At 33.1% G+C, this 26,434-nt stretch overlaps 1 protein-coding gene and 1 long non-coding RNA gene across 2 annotated transcripts; one reads left to right on the forward strand and one right to left on the reverse strand.

The window, feature by feature from the left end:
* Positions 1-18,821: 18,821 nt before the first annotated feature.
* LOC149908691 (uncharacterized) lies at positions 18,822-19,659 on the reverse strand. The gene is made up of 2 exons (XR_016456768.1): positions 19,396-19,659; positions 18,822-19,287 (listed from the first exon to the last, which is right to left on the reverse strand). It is a non-coding gene; the product is annotated as an uncharacterized LOC149908691 (long non-coding RNA).
* A 2,431-nt stretch (positions 19,660-22,090) lies between these two features.
* On the forward strand, positions 22,091-23,760 carry LOC149908692 (uncharacterized). Its single transcript, XM_090102342.1, has 3 exons — positions 22,091-22,120; positions 22,479-22,713; positions 22,991-23,760. The coding sequence occupies exons 1-3, from the start codon at positions 22,091-22,093 to the stop codon at positions 23,644-23,646; spliced, it is 921 nt and encodes a 306-aa protein (XP_089958468.1). The 3' UTR covers positions 23,647-23,760.
* Positions 23,761-26,434: the final 2,674 nt, after the last annotated feature.

Genomic DNA, 26,434 nt, shown 5'->3' on the forward strand with positions numbered 1-26,434 from the left:
ACATCCAGCAGTGAAAGAATTCAATTAAAATTAAGTGTGTAGTTCTTGAAATTAGCGCGTTTAAACAAACAAACTCTTCATCTCTATATTAATTATTAGATAGTAAAAACAATTTATGCAAGACCAACTTATTCATTAAAAGTGGAAAAGTACCAGTTACCATATTATTATGTTAAACTTTAATGAGGCAGCTAGCGAAGAAATGAATTGTTTTTGTTAACAGGAAGCTCAGCATAAATGTCAGATTCATGAGAAAATGTTGATGATATTGTTGTGATATTCCACGAACACCGCTTGCTATACCTAGTTCCTATATTGATTTACTAGCTTTCCGCCCACGGCTTCGCCCGCGTTGTCAATGGAAAAGCCGCATAATTCCAGTACCTGTGGTTATTTTCGGGATAAAAACTATCCATGAAAATTGGTTCAGTAGTTTTTGCGTGAAGGGGTACATACAAACTTTCGCATTTATAAAGTTAGTAGGATAAGACGTACCTACCTATTGGAAAAACTTTTTTTTCTACTATTTATAAAGAGATTTTGTTCTTTAAAAACTAAATTTAAAAAAAAGATTAAGTATCTCACTCAGGAAAGAAACAGCTTTCTACAGGTCAATAAATTTTATGTACCTAAGTACTTATTATCATTGCAATGACATGGTAAATTTAACAAATGTTTACATTACATAACTCAAACTTAATGTTATTCATTAGATTTAAACTCAGCATATAATTTGAGTTTTCAACCAATTTCCATGGTGTACCTACTAAACTAAACCACAGACTAAACATCATTTTACCGTGAGAACAGATTAAATTGATGTATTTATTGGGAACACAGTCACAGAATAGATTATATTTGAAATACCTAAAAGTTAATCAGGAAGGTAACTTAGCAAATATGTACTTATTTGGTGAAAATAATATTAGTCTTGAATACTACAAAGTTTCACATTATCATAACCTGCCCTTTGGATTTCCTTATGCGATTTCCATTTGACGTGTTATCAACGTGGTTTCCCGGAAGCGGGCATTTTGTCCAGTTGCACAATATGGCCGCTACTTCCGGCGGGAATTTACATGAACGAATCGTATCATTTTCTGTAAATATACTTGAGTTAGATTCTAGTGTTAGAATGTTAGGTTCGTAAACGATAGGTTACTATCTATCTAGTATCTACTTACGATATAATATTATTTACTCTAACAATTTTTAGGGAAGGCTTATAAAAACGTAGACATACCTACCCAATATTCTGACCGTACGGTCTACCTACCCAAATTCAACTTCATTCCTCAACACTTTGTTCACAATAATTATAATTATTAAAATACTCGAAAAATTATAAAAACACTAGGTATCATAATATTTTAAACGTATTAAGTTATACTTATAAGTACCTAGTTATTACTGAATCTTTCCAAAAACGAAAACGAAATTTCTAGGAAAAGTCCATCAAATGAATTCAGAATCTAATAGATGCAAAATACATTCGTTTAACAATTTAAATTAATTGTTAAACGAGGTAAAAAAGCGAAAGCTAGTTTCCTTGCTTAGTGTATTCGATTAAAGCATGCATTTGTAGTACTCTTGAGTCTTATCTCTTTTGTTGAAATGTTTTCAGTACATTTTTGTATTCATTTTTAGATGTATACAAAATAATATTAGTATTATACAATTATTATCTTTGACATTAATTATTATAAACGTTCATCAACTTTTCAAACCACCTTTTTTTTTGTTAATAAAATTTTTTATTTTCACGCCCTCTTGTGGGAAACATATAAACTAAAACTTCACTACAGCTGTAAATAAAGCAAAGACGATACAACGTAATATTTAATGACATCCCTAGATGGCACTGAATATAATTATACTATAATATATGAGCGTTTTCAAAAAAAAGTGTACCCCTCACTTTCGGCCTGTCCCCTGTGTTTCAAGTCGAATAACAAGTAAAATTTATATGATGGCTAATTATTTTAATGCTTGAAAAGTATTAAATACATCATAATTTGATAAATGCAAACAATTAATTCACGGAAACATTGCGTACTATTTTTTAAATAATCATTTTTAAAACTAAAGTGTCAGTTTTTGGCGTGTCCCCATCCAAGTTCTTCGATGTTAGAGAAGCGATTCTAAAAAGTTTTATACCAAGGTACCATAAGTTTTAGTGTCGTCTTAAAGTACATTTATTTGCGAATCGTCGCATGTAGTTCATAATTAAGGCCTTATAATCGTTTAAAAGCAATTTGATTTCCAAAAATATCTTAAAAAGTGGTACCGACCGGACATGTCGGGTTTATCACGGCTAATAATGCCACTTACAAATTTTAGATTACTATTTGAATTTTATAAATGGCAAAATTATCGTTTACTTTCACCGTCCGCCAATTTAAAAAAGCTTATATTCAAATACAGTTCGAGTAAAACAGACGTGTTTTGTGAGTGCAACGGCCGTTGCAATTTCTACTGTCGGGTTTGAGACATATTATTACTTGATACAGGTAAGTAAACATCGTTTAAATACTTTCAGAAGATGAGCAATATATTCATTAACCGTTATTTACATTTGATAATCAGTGTAGGCACATTTTTTCGTCAGAATATAATTTTGACTAAAAACTGAAAAGAAAACGTCACGTCAGTTTTGCAACATTTTGCTTCGTGACCTATAGGCTGACAAGAAAAGTCGCAAAAACTGCAGCATAAAGCCAAGTCTAGATTGTCATTGTAATATTCTTCATAATTTTTATAATTTTTTGATTTTTTTCATATTTTTAGGTTTCACTAATCTCGGGACAAAAAAGGACATGTATAATTTGCAAAAAATGGTATTGCAATGAATGCGTTGGTCAGCAGGTATACCCTGAATACATAATATGTGATACATGTATGGAAAGTTAAAAGGTGTAGGTAGTGTAACTCTGAGTTTTACCCTAAAATTGATACTGTGTCAAACTGTGTGTTGGTGTATTTTTTTTATGAGACTAAAATAAAATTTTTGTAAACGTATTCTCGGTTTTATTTTAACCATGTTAATTGGATTCAATATAAACCTAGCCTTATAAAAAATGGTATATCGGTTTTGCGACAGTCCCCCGTTTTGCGACAAGAAAAATTTTAGTTTTTACATTTTTTTATTATAAGGGACACAAATAATTTGATTTCAATATTGAAAATGGTTTAACTGTTCCGAAATAAAATAATCACTTTGCCGATTTTAATCGAAATGTATTAAGTATCGTAAAAGTAACGGCTGCTTTGGCATCAGCTGTGGCAAAACAGAACTTAAAGCTAGTTTAATAGCTGTGTTTTACCTGAAAATAAAACACATATTAAATACTTACCTATATTTGAAGCTTACTTCATTGAGAAGGTACCTAGCTTTTTCCGCCTATTTTTCCCTCTCTTTCCGTTGTATATATGCTATCTCTCTCGCACACCTCTCCACCAGGTGGCGGGGCGCACGATAATGTCGGGCGCTGGATGTTTTTCATTGAGTCGAAATCCACAACAGGTGGACGTTAAGTGTAAGCTTCAAATATAGGTAAGTATTTAATATGTGTTTTATTTTCAGGTAAAACACAGCTATTAAACACTTGACCGTAATTTGAAGCTTACTTCATTGAGACCTGTTTGTTACCCACCTGGTGTACAATATATGGACGCCAATGTGAATTTGAATACATAAGTAATTACTTATTTCTTTATTTGAAAGAGTAAGGTGTGCAGATAGTATACCTACCAATAAATCACACAAATTTTTATATTATATAATATATTAACAATCCCAGATGAAAAGTTAATCAAATAAGAACCAAAAAGTTAATCATAATGATTAAAAGTATTAGAACTTATGAGATTGGTTCAAGCGTACCTTAGTTAACCTTTTGGGCTTGAAAAGTTAAAGTTACTACAATTTTCACTATCTTTAGCGTAAATCTGCGAAAGCGCCAGTAACGACTTTCAATTACGCATTTAGATGTTACTTACAAAATGAAGCAACAGCTGATCCCGACGAGGCAAAAATACCTCAAACTCAAACCTTTATTTATTCAATTAGAACTCTGTAGAAGCACAATTGAATCATCTTTACATAGAATTACCACCTGTCTCAACTCACACAGTTTTAACCCAACCTGCTACAAGCGGACAAGAAGAGAACTTGGTCCTTACTTTTGGGGTCAGAAATAAATTTAAAAGGTCACCCCTTGAATAAGGCAATAAAATATCAAAAACAGGTAAACGGTTTTAATTATAATACAGATTTTTAACATCAAACCAAACCGTGCGGTATCTATTAATGTTTAGAGCCAACGCCACCAATCATAATCTAAACATGGCTAGTACTTTCAGTACAATGCATGAATTATTTATTTAAAACTGATAGGTCATAAACTCTGTACTGGAAACAAATATACTGAACCTCTTAAGAGACTAAAATGATAAGGAGCTTATCTGTGTCCCAAAACTGCAATTACTACAGCCAAGTACGTTACTTTTAATCAATTCGGTTTTAAGATATAATTATGATTTACATAAGAACTTATATACCGAAAGCCTCGGGACTACATAACGTGACTTATCTTCTTATATATAAAAATGAATCGCAAAATGTGTTGGTAAGCGCATAACTCGAGAACGGCTGAACCGATTTCGATAATTCTTTTATTATATTCCTTGAAGTACGAGGATGGTTTTTATGTAGAGAAAACGTAAGTACCACGAGCGAAGCCGGGGCGGACCGCTAGTTTATAATAATAGTGTTTGTGCACAACACTAGGCAGTCAACAGCTATATGAACGTCAGATAGGAAAAGAGCCAAATTTATCCAGTCAGTAACAAAGGATTTTAACTATAGTTACTTTATTCTAATTCAACCAACTACTACTAGCTACTCCGTATGTCTTTTGGATAGACGGAGGCAAATAGGATTTTTATTCCAACTATATCATTTGATATTTTGAAAATGTACTCCACATTTTCATACCGTCAGAGTCATTTTGCAGATTATAGTGGTGCAGCACTGAACACTGTCTATTAGGTGGCTGATGCTGCTGTCCGGGCCTTCAGTTCCGCTTTCCAGAATACCTTCACCCTTCTAGGTGTTACTACTACTGAAATAGCGGTACTCTATCGCGTCGTTCAGGTCTCTAACTGACTAGGATTTCTCATATTATCATAACAACCCTTGCTCGTTCTAACGAGGATAAATTATCGCCAAGGAATTCTGCTGCAGGATAATGGCAAGAGAGATTATAAGCTTAACTATGCAATATTATGTTAAGGAATATGGTGGGTTTTGAATACTATCGTCGTCTGAAAGTATCTCCTTTCGATTAACTGCATTAAGGATGCAGATCTGATCCCATCTTTGTTCCGTAGGAATGCTACGACAGTCTAAACGTTACACTGAACAAAGAAAATTGCCCTGAATATAGTCGGTTGTTCCAACATCCGTAATATGGCTAGCCTAAGGTTAGTTATCCCTTGATTGTAACTGCTACCAATGGAGGCATTGCTCTTGTGTTGTCCACAGTTGTGCGAGTGCAAAAATGAAGAACTGAGCTCGTGGGGAGCTATGTCGAATGAATCTGTGTTAAGATTATGACAGTATAGGACAGTTAGCTGTGGATGCGAAGACAGGACATTACTTTATTCATCCGTAAACACGCGAGGCAGCCACGGACAGCGATATAGCAAGAACTAAACTAGCAAAGTTTAGTTCGCTTACCAGACTTTGTCATGTTTTAAATGCAGTATATCCTCTGAATAGCATTGCATTTATGACTATTGATAAACTTAATTCACCCGTAAACACGAGAAGCAGGCACGGATAGCGATATAGCAAGAACTAAACCAGCAAAGTTTAGTTCGCTTACCAGACTTATATTTTAAAAGCCGTATAGCCTGTACATTTCATTTATTGCCCCCCCCCCCCCCCCTCAAAGCAAAGAAATGAGAAGTCATTTGGCAGAGCTTTCTCGTTAAGGGTAGGGGTTCCAAGTAATATCTAATAATAAGAGGCTTTTGTTTGGAAAGATTGACTTTCCGTTATTTATCCTCTATCCTATGTAACTCAACAGTCAGTATTCTCAGCATTCGTTGAGTACTTAAACGTTTTACGTTAATAGTTGTATATAACTTTATTATACAATATAATAATCCTGGTGGGATGACAAAAAAAAAACTTGTCTAACAAACGATTATCCTAATCCCTCAGCGATTTATTGTTTGAGCCCCGAAGAAAAATCTCATGGGTGCAATAATGAGGTCAAATGGGTTGAAAAACGAGTCAAATAAATTGCCTACAAGACCGGGCAACTAAAATAGGCCTATGAGAGGTCAACTATACGTAATCAATCGTCATTTGTTACATTCAATCGCTTTGCGATTAAAAAATCTCTTCCGATGTTTGTATATGTAAATTGGTCGGCTAGTGCCATTTAATTACGATACCAAACATACCGTTGACACAAGGCTTGGTGACAATCCTCGAAACCACCGCCACAAATCATCTGCGAGATGATATTTGATCCGACTCGCCTTCCTTTGTTGTGATTAGGCTTTGCATTGGTAAATACAATTTGTTCAATTCCAATTTCCATAATTGGTAAACCAATGGTGGTTTCCTGATTCCTGAAGCGTAAACTTTTAGGATACGAAGTATCAATTTCATGCGCCCATTATTTGACGTATCTAACCTTTATTGTATTTATTAGGTCATTTACTATACTGCCCACTGTGAAGTAGATTTCAAAACCTTTTTCTACCTACCTTAGAAGAGTGAAGATCCGATACGGTCATATCCAAAACTTCTTTCGTGGGTCCTCGTTGACAAAAGCAAATATCTATGATCATTTTAATGATCAATCCTTTGTATATTTGCACCAATCGCCATTAAAGCCCCGCGAGGGCTGATATATATTTGCACCATTTCCCCGTGGGGACGGTTGTTATCAAAGCCCCGCGAAGGCTGATATATATTTGCACCATGTCTCCGTGAGGTACTGTTGTAATCAAAGCCCCGCGAGGGCTGATATATATTTGCACCATTTCTCCATGAGGGACGGTTGTAATCAAAGCCCCGCGAGGGCTGATATATATTCGCACCATCTTTTCCGTGAGGGACGATTGTAATCAAAGCCCCGCGAGGGCCGATATATATTTGCACCATTTCCCTGCGAGCGACAGCTGCGCGAGGGATGTTTGTAACTAGAAATAAGTAGGGCCTGCCAAAAAATGCTTAAGAGACACCCTGCGAGGGTGAATTTGACCTGGCTAACCCCTGCGAGGAGTAGTGGCCACATTTATGTATTCTGCTTCGAGCAAGAATACACCTTAGTGCTAATATAAAAATAGCAGTAAATAATCATTTAAATAATATAGCAATTAACAAGGTCCTTTAACTTATTTTCCAATGTTAGCGACATTTAATAAATTCATAATTCAAATCAATTCACTAAATTTTAAAATGAACTTCGATTCATATTTATTTTTGTTCATGCAATCGATGTAACATTTAGTTGCTTTATATCCGTTAACATTCCTTACGAACGCAACCATACCGTCGTAGGACGTTATATTTAATTGCACAAAATAATCTCCACTCACCCGCAATTTTTTACTTTTTGTCAAGGTGTACAAGTTTATAATATTATTCTAAAACGTTAGAAGTGAATTGTAAATCCTTTGAAATAAGTGTATCTAAATCGAATTTATATTAAGATATCTCGATAATTATTATACGATAACCCTTTCAGCACAAGTTCAGTAAACCAAAGAATTTAATTGTAAAATTTTTGGTACTTACTCGTTTTAACAAAAAAAAGTTGCATCATTTGAACATAGGAAACGTAATTTTCAATCAAATTAGCCGTGTGTAATATGTCTATTTTCACATAAAAACGGATCAGAATAATACTCATAAAAGGACACGTATAGACTACGGGGATAGTTTTGAATGTGTGGAACATTCATGGTACGTATCTACTATACATGAGCGAATTCCATCATTATTCAGTTGAGCGGTAACTCCCGTACGATTTATAAAATAATATCACAACATGTTCTGACATGTCGTGACTTCTTGGAGCTGACTCATCTCGTTCGATAATTTTTAGTAATAAACTATGATAGGAATTCCGAACCGTTCCTAGCGATAACGACAATGTAATAAAGTCGTAGCAATGGATTGTATGCCTGTAAAGCTTTGAGTTGGCTCATATCCATACTAAGTATTAATTGTAATTTTTCCACGAAAAATTCACTTGTACCCTTGTAATAAAAACACATTATTAAAAATGAAATAAAATATTAAAAATATCTATATACAAGAGAGGGTATTTGATATATCTAGTAATATCAAATAATCACAAAAGTAATATTAACGATTCGAGTAAAGCCGAACGGTAACACCGTTAAAATAGCTTTACTCACAGTATTAAAAATTCAAATATTAATTAGTACATATTGCATAATGAAATATTTCAAAAGAAAAGTTACTATTTCAAGTAAAATGTAACGGTTGTATCGTTAATTTTAAATATCTTTATTCATGCTATTAAGTATTTAAGCATATTGAAAAATAAACTATTGCTGAAGGATTCATTAAAAACCTCAGCATTTTAAATAAAGTCCAACGATTATACCGTTGACTTTAAAGATTTTTACTCATTTTTAAGTAAAATATTATTAGAATAGATGTAAAAATAACTCACTGTACCGATCCGACGGGATACACTTTTTAACACTTTTAGCACTTGCTTTAAGCAATACTTAATACTTAATAGCACCAAGGTTGTAGTCTTGTAGACAACCTTCTCGCGGCGGAAGCTAGACGCCAATGAAAAACATCCAGCGCCCGACATTATCGTGCGCCCCGCCACCTGGTGGAGAGGTGTGCGAGAGAGATAGCATATATACAACGGAAAGAGAGGGAAAAATAGGCGGAAAAAGCTAGGTACCTTCTCAATGAAGTAAGCTTCAAATTACGGTCAAGTGTTTAATAGGAATTTTAATTATTTGTCGACTTCAATTTTCTATTTTTTAAATAATGTATGTTATAATCTTCGTAACACAATCAAAATATTTTGCGTCTTTCTTCGTAGTTAATAGTTATATGAGCATTGATGACTGTCGCAAAACTGACACTTTTTTTCACAGTCCCAATTTATTTTGATGATTTCTCGTAAAACAAATTAATCTGCAAGCAATTAAATATAATTTCACTTACTATGATGTAAGTATATTTAAAATTTCTAAATCAAAATTTTATTAAAAATGCAACATTTAAAATTTATCCATAAATTCAGCCATGGTACACTTTTTTTTGAAAACGCTCATATATATATTATAATTATATATACTAGCTGTCCCGGCGAACTTTGTACCGCCCTGTCAATGAATGTTGTGTTACCTTTTAGCTGAACTAATTTAGGCTTTGATGAACGCAATACAATGATACAAAATAAATATTTATATGGATTGATATGTAATAGTATTTTAATTTATTACTTCAAACACGTCTCAGAGAAAAATGATTGAATTTTAATAACAATAACAATAACAATAAACAATAACTTTATTTCCAAAATATAAGATAGGTACATTGAAATTGAAAACCCTTGCTCCCACACTAGGATTCCCTGTGTCGTGGGAACAAGTTTCTTCCAGTGGTACATTTTACTCCTTAGGCTAAAAATAAACTATTACCTTAAAATCTTCTATATAAGAACATATATATATATATATTTTTTTTTCATTACTTTATAACAAGATAAAACATAGGTATAAATTCATGCTTCTATTCCTATAGTTAAATTCAATACAAATTTAAACATGCGAGTGAGTGTGTGTCCATGTGTGTATGACGTGTGTGGTGTGTGTATGTGTGTGTGTATGTATGTGTGTATTGGGTGGGTTCATCAGTAAATTGAATTGAAAGTAATTTTCTAGTTGTTTCATGCTTCCAATTTCAAAAGCTCTTCAGTCTGAATATAGTCTAGGCCTTGCATCCATACTTTAAGGGACTTTTTTAGTTTCCATCTACTCATTTTAAAAATATTTAATTTATTGTTTATTTTAGTATATAAGTAAGGACCCAGGAAAGAGAAGAATTTATGAGCAAAATAAGTGTGAGTGGCAGGAGTTTTCCATGTGAGACGTCTACTTTCAGGATTAATTATGGTTCTAGCAGCTGATTTGTGGAATTTTAAAATGAGTGCCAATAAAAATAGCTTCCGTACACTAAGAAAGCCGGTTTCTAGGTACAATTGCTTTGTTGGAAATCGAAAAGGCTTTTTATATGCCACTTTAATTACTGCCCTTTGTGCCCTTTCCACCCTCAGCAGTATGGTTTTACAAGCTGCACCCCATGCACATATTCCATAACACAGTATAGACTGACACAGCGCTGTGTACACAATACGTATCGTTTCTGTATCAGCCACATTTCTTAAGAGTTTGAATATGTACATGAGTTTGCGAACTCTGGAACTTAATGCGCGTGCTTGGCTCTCCCAAGTTAGTTTCTTGTCGATTATGACACCGAGATACTTGATTTCATCTACTATTTGGAGGTTAGGGCACGAGCATAGTGGTATTCCATCATTGCAATGGTGGATGGTAAACCTCACATCTACCACAGGTGCTGTTTTTTGAGTTTTATGAAAACAAACAACTTTTGTTTTGTCGGTATTCAGGGTAAGTAAGTTACTTTGCAGCCAACTTGCCATTATTTGGAGACCTGCTTGGGCTACACTAGCGACTCCAGCCCAGTTGCGCTCATAGAATATTACAGCAGTATCATCTGCGAAGGCAAACACTTGAGCCTGAAGCATGTTCAATGAGCAGAAGTCGTTAATGTAGACCAAGAAAAGGGTAGGACCTAAAACACTACCCTGTGGTACACCGAAATTTATAGATTTAAAATCACTACAGTAGTTTTCTACCTTTACACGCTGTGACCGCTGGGATAGATATGAGGTAAACCATTCCAAAGGTAGGCCTCTGATTCCTGCACACTCAAGTTTCCTGAGTAGGATTTTGCGAGAAACAGTATCAAATGCTTTTGCCAGATCCAGGAAAACGCCAGCACACCTGTAACCACTATCTAATTTACCAACAATAAAATCAACCAATGATGTGATGGCATCCTCCGTGGATCTGGCAGCTCGAAACCCATATTGATTAGGTGATAATATATTTTCCTTCTCTAGAAAGCGCATCAGTCTGCTGTTTACTATTTTTTCTATAATTTTAGATAGTGAGCTAAGAAGAGAGATTGGCCTATAGTTAGATGGTGTAATAGGGTCACCCTGTTTAAAAATTGGACATACATTAGCAAGTTTGCAACAGCTAGGAAAAGTGCCGGATGATAGGCTTAAGTTAATTATAAAAGCAATGGGTGGTGCAAGAGATAATTTTGCATTTTTTAGAATTGTATTAGTAATACCATCGATTCCCGGAGCGGAGTTTGTTTTTAAGCAACTGATTACTTTCATTACTTCTGAAGGATCGGTAGGTTTGAACGCAAGTGAGTTTGATGGACTTTTCGCTAAATTACCGTAAGATCGAGCTAGTTCAGATTCGGACTTATCCAGATTGTCTAGAATTTTAGTGGCCAATTTTTCACCTATTTCCGAAAAGTACTCATTTAACGTAACGGCACCAGTCTTGTACAGATTAAGGAAAAAATTGAAGTTTTTTGCAAATTTCTCGTAGGTTTTTTAACTTTATTGGATATTGTTTAGTTATACCTTTAGTTCTATGTTAGTTTAACGTAACCAATGTTAGAAAAAAGATTACAATGCATAAATAATGAAGTTATTTATAAATTAAAAAACCACTTTTTTGCACCAGTGTTGGACAGTGAAAAATCTAATGATGGACACCCAGTTTTGGACAACATCCAGTTATGAACACCCATTTATGGACTGTACCTAATGTCGTTTCTCCTGTTATTTACACTTGGAGAAGACTTATAGTTCTCAATAGAATCTTGAAAATGATGATTGGAATACAATAAATCGGGGATTTATTTATAAAAAATAGTACTTATTAATTATTTTGCATACTTATAATATTTAAAACAGTCTTAATTTCCATTTTCTAGTCAAAAATTGGACAAATGCATCGTTAAATACGAGTTATGTCCGTTAAGAAACACCAATATGGTTTCTTTTCTCAATAAGTCAGGGATGAAAAATATAACTAAAAAAAGTACTGCCATTCCATCCATTTTGGGACTTCTTCTTCTTCGTCATATCACTCTAGGGGGGTAGATGTTACCCGCTTCACGATGTTCCGCCATATCTCTCTGTTTCCTGACATTCCGCTACACTCGTGAAGTGAATCGCCAATCTGAATCCGCCAGCAGCCTTAATCTGATCGGTCTATCGATATGGATTCCAAATTGTAGCACGAGGCAAAAAGCTTATTTTAAACTGTTGTCAAGATGGTCTGGATGAAATTTAAGCGTGTGTGCTATATGGTGGTGGAATTTAGCAGCAGACAACGATCCAAACAGTTCATCAGAGAACTCTCTATGATAGATGCGTTACAATACGCATAAGTATGCGACTTCTCTACGCAGTGATAGAGAATGAAGCCGAGAACGAGTCGCACAGCACATAATGACCCATTGTTTTCTAAAATATATTCTTCATGTTTAGATAGATATTATGTTGTTGGACCCATTAGTGTAATTTTAACAAAAAATATCAATGTCCATTATAGGAACCAAAGCAAATCCAGTCATGGACAATTGTTGTACAATATTGGAAACCTTTGTTTGAAATGGTCGTGATAGGTATATTATTAATCAGAAAGAAAATACAATACAGAAAAGCGCATGTAATTAATACCTTTAAAAAAAGTTTATTTTCGACATATGTCCATAAATGGATATATCCATAGAATTAAATCCAGTTATGGACACTGATGAATTTTATTTAAACAACATAACCTATCATGATACTAAATCGTGTAATATTTCGTACACTTAACTACTATAAATAAAAGTAATATCAAATTTTGCTGACATTAATACAAAAATTCTTATAACCAAAATTGTGTCCTCACTTCCTTAAGGATTTTCTTAGTAAAAACGGATTTCTTCGAAACGAGTCGCAGCAACTAAACATAACGTTCTGCCATCTTCAAACATTTTGGCCGAATAAGATGAAATGTCGTATTTTGATAGCTTATGAACCAAACTTTTATTTTAAGTATTGCCAAATTATATAACGTTAATTTTGGTCTTAATATTTAAATTTAATATTTATTTTGTCCATTACTGGATGCTTGTCCACGACTGGTGCCGTTACCTTACTGTATTAAGGGAATCTATAGGATTGTTATTCTTGATGTTAAGAAGTTCATTGTGAGAATTTTTGGCAGCATCAATTTTGCATATTCTTTTAACAGTTCTCCAAAGTTTTTTACTATCCTTTCTAGTATCTTGGATAGCCTGCCTATCATATTCATCTTTTAAATTTTGTAATAAATTATTGCAAGTATTTCTATATTTTTTATACTCATTTTTAAGTGATTCAGAGTCAGGGAATTTTTTCGTCGTCAAATGTAAAGCATCACGTTTTTTCATACATTTTAATAAGTTAGGGGTTAACCATGGCTTAAAAATTAGTTTACGTTTACTAGTGGTAATATTTGTTGAATTCTGTGAAATGAGATCATTAAGAGAGCCAATAAAAATCTCGGTCGCCATGTCAACATTATCACAGTTATATAAAGTGGACCAGTCCATTTTATCTATTGACTCTTGCAATTTATTGTGATCAATTTTTGATTTAACTAAAATATCCGTACTATTCGAATAACACTTATCTGAGGTTGTTAGGCTAATAGACAATAAGACAGTATCATGGTCAGTAATATCAGAATGGCAAATAACTGCTTTGCACTGTGATCGTGACTTAATCATACAATGGTCAAGACAGCTCCCCGATCTCGTTGGTACATTATATGCAGGTATATAACCATATTGGGTCACCAGGTTTAAATACTGCTCAGAATAGATAGACATACCATTATCTGTAATATCTAGGTTCAAATCACCAGTTATTATTCTATTGCTACTTGTACAATTTTTTAACACGCTTTCTAAAGAGTCCAAAAAGTTACACAAATCTGAAGTGGAAGTAAAAGAAGGAGATCTATAGATTGAAGTTATAGAGATAATAGGGTTAATTTCTAAGATTAAGCATGTCCCATTACGAAAACTAGGTTCCAGTATTTTAACCATACTAAGGCTAGCTTTATAATATATTACAATACCATCGCTTTTGTTGTAGCATTTTTTTGTGTACACGCAGATATAGCCAGTAAGATTTATACCCCCGAATGTATCGTCGATCCAACATTCTGTAAGTACAATGACATCCGGTTGATAGCCAAGACGATCTAGAAATAATTCAAATGAGCCAATATTTTTACGTATACTTCTTATGTTTTGTGTAATCATTGTGAACTGTCTATTAACGTCTCCAAAGTAACGGATGCAAGATTCAGGCTCGAAGGTTTGCCAGAACGGGATAATATACGTCTGATCTATGTCATCAATTACGTTTATGGTAGCCATTAGAATTTATAATGATAATTATGTGGAAACGAACGTCTTTGATATTATTGTTTAATTTTAAAAACTTTTTTCTGTCAGAATTATATGTAAGTGAGTAAGAGGCATATACATAGACACCTATAAGCTTATCATAAAATGTTTGTAAACAACACAATGTATAATATTTAGAATAATTTATATGTTTAAAAGTGAAAGCGTAAGAAAAAGGTAAAGTATTTATACATTTTTGACGACTCACAGTTATAATTTTACTATGTTGTAAATATTCAATATAAACAATTAATTTCAAGACATTAATTTCATATTCAGTTAAATAACAACTTAATATACATTTGATGAATAATATTACATTAAATTTAATTACACAGCCCTTTGTAAAGCAGTTGATAATACACTGTATAAGAATTAACTCATTTGAAAATATTATAATTTCATATGCAAAAATAAAATCAATTATATAAATAATTACCTTAAATAAAAAATATACAGCAAAAATATTATTTATAAACCTGACAAACGATATTCTATTAAAAATACAATCAACATAATTTATAAAACTATTGCATTTAAAGCTTTGAATATCAAAGAGATTTTTAACGTATTTTAACTTAACCCTAATCCATTTTATAATACATGCATAAGAAAAACCAAAATATATTATTATTATTAGTCATTGAGTAAGACTTTTTAATTGTTGTTCATCTCTTACGTGGATATGAGGAGAACCATCAGCTTTGCGCAGAAACACACGGCCATTACTCGACCAGCAATATTTGTACTTTTCTGTATTAGCAAAGTCTCTCGCCAGATAAAATAATCGCTTCATTTTAGCTGTTAATAATTCAGATATATATATAGTCGATGTTGAATTTAATCCGAGATGACTTGCATTTAGTTGCATTTGTGTAGACTTGTACATCTTTTTTGCAGTCTCTAAGAGCGTATACGCACTATGCGGGTAGCCGCATTGCGGGTAGCCGTCCGGCTGACCGCAAGCACAATTATGTACGGAATATTCATTTCTATGCGCACTGTGCGGTCTGCGGTAGCCGCATCGCAGTGCGGATAGAAATGAATATTACGTACATAATTGCTGCTTGCGGTCAGCCGGACGGCTACCCGCAATGCGGCTACCCGCAAAGTGCGTATACGCTCTAAGACTTTGAGTTTAATAAAAGTGGATGTAAACTCAATAATTATTGGAGGGGATGACGTTTTATTGTTTCGGTTAAATCGCCGATAGACGTCTCGAACATCCGACGTATGATAGTCTATTTTTAATGAGTTAAACAGTGAGTGAACCATTTTATACAACCCTTCCTTAGACTCTTCCTTTTGATGTGGAATCCCTCGAATTTCAATACTTGTCTTAATACAGAATTGGTTATATACTTCACACTTTTCGTGGATTGAATGGATTTCTTTAGATAACTCTTTTTTAACTTCCTCCAGACCTTCAATTTTACTCTGCAATGTTTCCAATTGCCCACTTATATATTCCAGTGATTTTTCTATTTCTTTATTATGTTGGTCCATGCTCGTACAATGTTTTTTAATATCTTTTATCTCCGAAATACTCTTCTCAATGAGTTCGAGACGTTTATTTTGCCTAGATTCGAAGACTCCAATCATTTCTTTGATTTCATTTCGCAGTGATAGGATAGATTCATGAATTTCAACATTATCCCGGGTCAAACCTTTACGGTCCTTTTGGGCTGTACTAGTCGATGCATTTTTATTTTCGGGAGTTATTTTCCGGTTCATGTTAAGCAGTTAGAGTGATAAAAATATATAAGTATGATTTGACCTTTATTAATAACGTCCAAGGGGCTATAATCGTCTCGAGTAATTAGTCCAATAGTAAAAGGATGCAGGCACCGCCCACCAGCGTTAATGAGCAGTAGACTAGGGCGGGGCTTAAGTAGGAAGCGCGTGCGCAAATAAGATTTTTGCACGGCAAAAATTGAGACACACTCACTATGCGTCGTCCTCTAACACGTAGCCGGCACGGCACTCGGAGTACCAGGACAACAGCAATGCGTAACGTATACTTGAAGATGCACGTAGCTAACTCTCGCTGTTTATGCGCTCCTATTATTTCACTTGATTAATTATATTCACTTTTATTTAATTTTTAAGTAAAAATTTAGCACGGACACGACTATTCACTGTTGGATCCCAGGCGGAAGAGGATGAATGATGAATAAGCTGTGCAGCATGGATTAACTCTTTTCATTCTTTAACTGTTATCGACCACGCCATCGTTTCGTTTCACTTTAGTTGTGATAATAATTCTACCATTATCATTAGGCGATCGACGCTTATACAGTGGGTAACCATCGTTGCTTGTGATGGTCTTTGCCATCAATTTTCGTGGATACCTTTTGGTACACTCGCTGTCAACCATGCATGGTGTTTGTTGTTTGATGGTTTCACACGGTCCATGAATCATATTCGTGATAAAAACGTCATGTCGGTCTGGATCGGTTTTAGGATTAGCAATCCCCGCACACTCATATATTTTATTCTTTCGACTAACCAAATTAAAATGTGTGCATGCTGCAAGCCAGATTTTCGTCATTCGATTGAATACATCCATCATTGAATAATCCCAAAGATGTGTTCCTTTAATGAAACTCATCAGTGATCGGATTTTTTTCTTGAAAACACGTGTGGTGATGACGTGCCGATCACTTGATATTTGTCCGGGAAGCAACAGTTGAATAATTTCCATCCATTTCGGATTACATATAAATGTAATGAATAGATCTGGCCGACCATAATGACGAACATATTATTATGTCATTGCATCTTGCACATATTCACTTGGGCTACCTGTGTATGTCGCCGGTAAAATAATCAATAGACCAACATTTTCTGCATCTTCTTCTGTGCTAATTGCATGGCGTAAAGGGATGCAATCTTCAAAACGCAATTTAACTTGTTTATAGCTACGCAATATTGTTGACGCAGTCGACGAAATCGCGACAAATAGTTGTCAGAATTTTTACATTTTTACAGATTTTTTTTTAAATAATTAATCGAACTATCCTTCTTGGTTAGTTTCCTCACCGAAAATACCTTATCAATTTCTGAAAGCACGCGTAAACACAAATATTTGAGGAATTTTTATGTATCTGCTTTAATTGCACTTTTCAATAATTGATTTAAAAAAAATACAGACAATAGTTTATTCACCCTTTTTACTTTTTAATTATTTTACACAAAATACATTTTTGAACGCATGAATGTCAAACAATATTTTGACCGTATTTAATGTATCTACAGACGCTCCGATTTGGTTGGTGCCAACCATCCGACCACGACCAAATCGGAAAGTGTAGAGAGCGGTCGGTCCGACATAATTATTATTAATATTGGTTTGACGTGGTCGGATGCGCCGGCGGTACCGACCAAACCAACTTCCTATCCGATCCAACCAAATTGGAACGTCTGGAAGCTTTGTTCCGACCAAATCGGCTCATTCCATAGAGTAATATAGGTAATTGGCTCATTCACATTCGCAACGCCGCCGGTGTAGGACGTCAACATGAACGCCGAAGGAGTTACGGTCACCGAACGTGACATATTAATAAAATTGCTGGAACTATATAAAGACTTTCCCTGTTTGTGGGACTTAAGTAACAAAGATTACGCAAATAGAGATGCCAGAAATCAAGCGTATTTTATTATGTTAGAAGTATTAAAAAAAATTGACAGTGCGGCTACATTAAAAACCTTAAAAAATAAGTTGTAAGAGCCGCATATGACTGTAATTTTCTCTATTTCTATAGTAGAATTTAGCCCATTCTCTTCGTACTATGGTCAACTGACATATTACTCTTTGGTCAACTGACAGCTGGAAGGCCAACCGTCGGACAATCTGTAGCAATGTTGGAATGGTTGCCTTGTCGGTTCCGATATGGTTGGCACCAACCAAATCGGAGCGTCTGTAGATACATTTAACCGTATTTGACAGGATTGACAACTAATGATTGACATGTACAAAATCAAAATTATTTTTATATAGTGGCCCGCCCCGGCTTCGGCCATGGTACATATTTCGCAATAAAAGGTAGCCTATGTCCTTTCTCGGGTATCAAAATATCTCCATACCAAATTTCATGCAAATTGGTTCAGTAGTTTAGGCGTGATTGAGTAACAGACAGACAGACAGACAGAGTTACTTTCGCATTTATAATATTAGTATGGATATATATAGGTAAACCAGAATCTGATGGCAATTAGGGAAATCAAAATTTTGAGTGTGCAACCCTAGGGAAAATGGACTGAACGATCTTGATACTGCTTATTTTTTATTTTGTCCTCAATATCATTACTCACATTACATAAGTGGACAATACTGTACTTAATAATGAGATATCCACTTAATATTATGTAGGTACATACTTACATGTATAATATACAATTATACAAATTACTTTTATACAGGTAATACATATTATTATTTACACATACCTATATTTGTATATTCCTTACCAGTATGCCATGTGAAAATATCGATATAATGATAATGTAGATCAAAACTGCTTATAATTTTTTATAAAATAAAATAAGAATAAAATAAAATTATGTTTATTTTCGTAAGTATTCACAGACACACATTATAAAATTGACTTGGACAGCTTGGACTTGACGAATAGCCGTATTGGAAACTCCTGTAATAAGTTTTCATAAAATTGTATTCTAATCAACAAACAATATTATAGTTACCTACATATAATATTTTTTAATTTATAGTATCAAAACGGGTAAGTCCAATTTACCAATAAAATCTTCAAAATTGAAAATTGTGATGTGTTTGACCCTTCTTCATCGAATGTTTTTCTATACACATTATAAACAACACCTCTTGCTTGTGATCGCAGCGGCTTTTTCGACATTTTCAAAGATTTTTTAGACAAAATCCTAAAAATAATTCATCAACTGCAAAAAAGACAAATAATTTGACATCCAATTTGATAGTTGTCAAATAAGTTGCCACATAAAAATCTTTTATTTCTTAAATATAAATATGCCATCAGATTCTGGTAGACCTATAATTACTATTCTAGCACTATATTATATAATTATTGATATTTGATAGTAATTAATACATAATAATATAGATGACATATTTTCTATTTTTGATTTTATTAAATAACACAATATTTTATGACCGTCGCCGTCGTCACGTAACAGTTTATTAACAATATTTATTTTTACGCCCTCTAGTAAGTAATCCATGAACTAACACGACACTGCACAACACCAAGAATAAACGTAATATTTAATATTGCCTCTAGATGGCTCTGTATACAATTTCAAAAAGTTTCTATATCTGCTACATAGATGTCGCTATTTCAATTGTGATATTAATATAATAATTATTATAATAACGCCTACAATTTTGCATCTCAAAACCGTAATTCTGATGATGAAAATAGGTGCATTTTTATTTTATTAATCGCTCAACCGCATTTCCAATTATGATGGATATGATATGATATGATTGAAATCTGTTGCTAAAAATTAATAATTATTGTAGCAGGTAAATTATTATAGTAGATAGCAATAGAATGAATAATTTATTATTATCGGATACAGGAAGAACATGTATTTAAATACGAATATCCATATTCCATAAATACAAATTTTATAAATTATTATTTAAATATATAATATTATTGTATCCGTAATATTTAAGGTACTCAATTAATTATATTTTCATATTTTCAGAACCAGAACACAATGAATGCAAATCTGCAAAATTACATCGAAGTATCGAACCTTTAACAAAATTGGAAAGCCCCGGACCATCACAAATTCAAGAGGCAGTAATAATACCACCTACTTTCGAAACTTTAAGAATATGGAATGAAAAACCATTATTAATGAAGGAAAATAAGGAATATGCAATTACAGAATAAGTTTATTCAAGTTTTATTGATTTATCTAAATTTTTGTTATTCGTGATGTAGGATTATCGATTGTTTTAATTTGAGAACAATTTTTATACTTATTTCTAACTAGAAAATAATAAAACTGAAGTCAAATTTCAATCTCATAATATTATACCTATCTAATAAAAATAATCTTATTTTTTTTTGTATTATTTCGATATACTTTTGTGTACACTCTACTACAAGCGAAGTAAATTCTTTGTTAATGATGATAGTATCTCAAATCTAACATAAAAATTTATAAAATTTTCCCTCATGTAATATGCAAAGCTTCAGGTCAACTTTTTAATTGCAGTTAATAAGGTAAATTGTGGAATGACACGTAGCTAAGAGAAACAGGGAAATGCTGAATTTTAGGAGCTGTCAGCTGCTGTCATGTTGGCATCAGATTTGGCGGGAAATGCGCAATTAGCGCGCGTTACTGCATGCGCCATTTTGAATGTGAGATCTATTTTACAATGTTATTATGAAGGTTGTTGAAACATTGACACATTTATAGGCAAATTTAGTATTAAGGTATACATAATTAATTGCGAGGCGAAATATAAAATAATTAAAATTCTTTCTTTGAGTATTTTCATTATAATATTAAGTATATTAACGAAAATAGAAGAGGGAAACGATATAACTATGGAGATTTTAACTTTCTAATTGACTTGTAGGTGGGAATGGTCTCACATTACGATAATTTGCTAAAAGCTCTTTCATGTTTAACTACACGAGGACATTAAAAAAGAATTCTTTTGAAGTATCGTACACACTGCCTGTAAATTTTATAGAACTAGCTTATTGGTTGAAAAATTAAGTACAAAAATTTGTAATATATTATGTTGATGTGTGATCAAGTTATTATTGTGAAAGAAGGCATCTTTGTTGAAATATCTAAGAGTAAAAAATATTGTGTTGATGATATTCCAACTTTATAAAAACAACTAAACTAACTATACTTACCTACCGTTTTTTTACTTTTCAGATTAAAAATAAAATCCTTACCTATTTGATATTTTGGTTATATGGCATTATATACTTATACATTTTTAAAGAATAACTCGAGAACGGCTGAACCGATTTCGATAATTCTTTTTTTATTATATTCCTTGAAGTACGAGGATGGTTTTTATGTAGAGAAAACGTAAATATGTACCACGGGCGAAGCCGGGGCGGACCGCTAGTTTATAATATTAATAGGATAGGATTCCATCGCGAAGCGGGATTCGAATGAACCACTGAACTGATTTAGATGAAATTTGGTAAACAATAGCTTGAAATCCAGAAATTCCACGGAAACGGGAACTATGCAGGTTTATGTATGAGATCGCAGGCGAAGCTGTAGACAGAAAGCTAGTAATAATATATAAATCGCGTCTAATGTCTTGTTATTTATTTATTTATTTAATTTTTAAAACTCGCTTAAAATCAACCACGAAAATACAATACTGTCTGTACTATGCTTAACATATTCAGTGACCCGTCACGGTCCGTTTTGTGTGAACTTAACGTTGCTCGTTCAGTCCAACACATGATGGCATCTCAACTCGGATTGCTTAGCGTGAGTAAACAATTTCCTCTTTAGTATTATCTAGTGTTTGATTTTATGCGAGTATACATTTAGAAATTAAAGACTTCAACGGATTTTAATAAATTTGCCGATCGAATTTAAAGAATAAATAGAGTTTAGTCTTTCATTTCTGAATTTTTCTCTTTTTTATGTATGAAAATATTGTTTAAAGTGCTTCTTAAAATTCTTAGATTATGTCAATTGATTTCAAATTGTTATCTTTCTTGGAGATAAAAATCTTTTCATAACGTTCACCTGTAATATATCGCAGATTTTTATAAAATGATTTAATAAAACAGGTGTTGCATTGGTTGCGTGCCAAATTTTAATATTACACTTTTAATTTCAGATGTTTTTCTTAACAGTCACTTGCGAGTTTATCTCCGACAATGGCTGGACTCCCATATCAAGAGAAAAGGCGGTTAATCCGGGAAATTTCATTCAAGCACAAGTTTACGGGAATTCCCAAACAGACTGGCAAAGTGACGCGGACTCAGCATTTACTGGAGAGAATATTAAATTACCTGATAACCGTGAAATGTATGAAGGCTTTTATCCTAGAAATCTGGATGTACATAGAAAAGGTAATCCAATAATTTAATACAAGAAATCAAATACATATTCCTTAAAAAAACTTAATATTTTTATAATCACGTTTTTTGTAATTATAAAATCAACCACATTGCGTCAATTTTAATAAAAATTATTGATGGATTGGATATAATACTCTGGACTGATAGTATCCACTACATCAGGATAGGATATAAATTAATTTTCATATTTTAGAAATAAAAAACAACTTCGTTTCCACACAAAATTATTTTTATTTAGATACTAACAATTTCTATCGTGACATTACAGATGTACTGCCTCATAAAAACTCCGATGAAATAGATGACAATTCTTTTGAACATCGAATCACCACAGAAATACCTTTTAAATTAAACATTGAAAGAACTGAAACACTCAGAAGAAAAGCAAAGAAAATGAACGATCAAAATTATTCCGCTAAAGAAAATCTTATAGAAGACATTGACGCAAATGAAGAAACATTTAAAGTAGACAGCAGCAAAGCAAGTAATGTTAAGTATGCAGTCACAGAAAACGTGGACGATGACGTCATAGCAGAAAGTAGCATTGACGAGGACTTTCCTCCACTTAAAGAAGTACCACGAAACAACCCAACAGATGACTTCATTAAGATCCTTGCTAACTATAACATAAGAAGTAGTGATAGACTGCCAAATTACGCTCTCTCAAGGCAGAGCAGTCGCCATTCCAATAAATTTATTTACATGCCGCTACGAATAGTCGAAGGGTTTAATAGCCCCAATCACTTGTTAGTAGACCCTTTGCTAGCAGTATTTCTGTCGAACTATGGTTATTATCTTCCAGGCCTGTACGGTATTACGGGGAACTACCGGAATCTGTACGGGTATGTCGCTGCCAATAATATCCATAACAACCAGCCCTTTGGTTCTTACAAAATTTATTCGGATACAGATTCTTCTCATTAATGTATGCGGCAAAAATTTTAAACTAATCAACTTTTAGTGATAAGACCGCTAATTGTGTTACATCAATAATTTAGAATATTATTTCGTGTATATTTTAGTCCTAGTACATTGTACAATGCAAGGTAAAATAAATAATTTATTAATGAAAAAGTAATTTTAAATTCGACTCCTATAGAACATGAGTACCTATAATCAATCGTATAGCCATAAGAACAAAAATTTCGTTACAAAAGATTTGTGCAAATTTAAAGTTTAAATCTGGCAAGCGTTTCGAGTTCATTCTAGTATTTTAGCCCGGATGAAATTATGTGCTAGTTAGGTCCTGGACGCATTCCAGTGCTCCTACGACTTGGCTACGTGCATTCTTTTCTTTGATTTGCTATCTTTAAAACTGTTTTATGTTCCTTTAAAAAGTACCTACTATTTATATCAAGACTCTTGACGTATTTGGAAGAGCAGAATACTAGACAACTTCGATTGTAGCTGTTGTATCTATTGTCTTGGTGTTCTTGGTGCTGGAGCCTGGAGATTCATAGGACTGATTTGTTTTTACTTCTGCGTTCTGTGTATGTAAAAACAAAATAACAGTTTAGCTGCACATTGTCATTGTATCGCTCTATCATTGGTCAACTGAACCTGAAAACTATAGAGTATTATAAACACGTATCATTAGTATGACGGCTTGTTGCTGCAGTAAATGACTGAAAAAGAAGCCATTTAAAATATGTGTCAACTCAAAACGACATCCATTGACTACCTAAAATTTATTATAACAAGATATTTGTTAGTTATATAATTTTTTTATTTGGCTTATAATTTACTAACTTCGCCGCGGCTTCGTCCGCGTGGTGTAAAACATAACAAATTGTTTAGATAATAATATTAAAACCTTGCTCTAGAATCACTCTATCTGTTAAAAAATCGATTCGAACCTCTTTGCGTAGTTTTTAAGATTTAAGCATACATAGGGACGGAGAGAGCGACACTTGTTTTACACCACGTCGTTATTATTAGCAAATCATGACGGGAAATCCAACTTTCATTAAAAAACTGTCTAGTTGATTCCCTGATTCTATTAACGATCAGCTATAGGTACAATAGAGAGGGGATAGCTATGCACTAGACCGAAAAATGCAGTTACTCGCCAATATTTCTTTTTGCCATTCCGTTTAACTTACCGTGGTATTTTTGCGACTCGTTCGGCCATTTTGGATTCTATTATAGGCGAATAGAATGTATGAAAATGGGGATTTTATTTAATGTTAATATTAGTATGAACTTTTTGGATTAGTATTTGTATCTTCGCGAAATCAAATTGCAATTTTTGTAAAAATATAGGTTTTTATTATAGTTTTAATTTTCAAAATAAAATGTTCTTGAATTCCTGGTAAAAAATTAAACGACATCTTTGTATAAATAAAAATACAGAAAAATTAAAAACAAAGTAACTACTTACAACAATAGGTAAAAAAAGGGTAACTACTACCTACCTATTATAAATGAGCATATACATTAATTTAGTTTATAACCCCAATATAAATAAAAATAAAAAAAAATATTTTTAATAAAACATTGGAATAATCCTCATTTCCCGTCATCAACGTAAGAGCGGAAGCCGAGGGATGATACTCCATCTCGAGTTATATAAAAACCCTCATAAAATTCAAATTTGACGCTTACTTATTTTAAGACGTTCCCGATGATTTATTGGATTCGAATAAGTTGAGAGACGATCTTTCATGGAGTAATTAATCACACAGTGTAAAGGTACATTAAAATAATACAGCATATTTTATTTATATTTGTTTAGATTTCCTATGATTTCCAAAAAAGTGTGTATTATTATTATTTGCCTCTCGTAAGTAGGTTTATTATAATTTTACATGTGTTTATAATATATTTTAATTAAACGAATATGGAACTCTTCCTATAGTAACTATAAGGAAATGAGCCTCTATTTTAAACTAATATATCTATATAGATTTATATAGAAATAAATACATTATTGTGAATGTATAGGTCTATTTTACCGTTTAAACAATAAATTATCTGTATTATTACGCAGTAAGCCTAAATGAAAGTGATTCCCGTCAAGTGTTCCCAGGCAGTCGCAGCGGGTCGGCGCTTCCGAGAGGAAATGAATCAAATTTCCGCAAGTGCACGCCTCCACGCTTCGCGTTCGCTGAACGAATGTCGCGTCCATTTGTGAAACAAGAGTACATCGAATAGTTTCCAATCGGTTGTGACGTTTTGAAGTTCTTGAAATGTATTTATAACTAACAGCTTGCAATTTACTGAAAAAGATGACATAAAATATCTAAACATGCACCATTGCATAAATTATTAGCCTTTAACTAAGATTAATAAGGTAAAAATAACTTTCTGGTTTATAGTTTTTCTTTACTTTTAAAATTTTGTACGAAACTTGAATAACATCTCTATAAACTGCTCTAGAAAGACTCTAGGTATAATTTATTTTTATTACATCACAAAAAAACTGGTTTCTACGACGAAAACAAATATATATTACATCCCCTAATTATCCGCATTCATAAAATCCAATTAAAAACGTAAATTGGAACAAGGTTCAAGCGCAAACGTAGGAGCAAATGTAAGAGGATTAAAAAATGAGAAAAAGCCTAAAACGGCATTATCCGGTGTGTTGAAGCCGGGACACTTCTTTGTTATATAATGACGTCATCGCACATGATAGAATTCTAAAGATTGATTTATTTAGAACATTTTATTTGCTAGTAAGCTACATTAGAGAAATACGTGACCTTTTTAA

The sequence above is a fragment of the Colias eurytheme genome, chromosome 5, assembly GCF_061535395.1.
Source record: "Colias eurytheme isolate Ceu_HAF_F1 chromosome 5, ilColEury1 Martin Lab GWU primary, whole genome shotgun sequence".
Taxonomy (NCBI): Eukaryota; Metazoa; Arthropoda; class Insecta; order Lepidoptera; family Pieridae; genus Colias; species Colias eurytheme.

What these genes read in the sequence shown, in the direction of transcription:
- LOC149908692 (XM_090102342.1), top strand. Translation starts at nt 22,091, where the DNA reads ATGATGGCATCTCAACTCGGATTGCTTAGC. An exon ending in CTCAACTCGGATTGCTTAGC is followed by an intron (nt 22,121 to 22,478) that starts GTGAGTAAACAA and finishes TTTTAATTTCAG; the next exon opens with ATGTTTTTCTTAACAGTCAC. An exon ending in TCTGGATGTACATAGAAAAG is followed by an intron (nt 22,714 to 22,990) that starts GTAATCCAATAA and finishes GTGACATTACAG; the next exon opens with ATGTACTGCCTCATAAAAAC.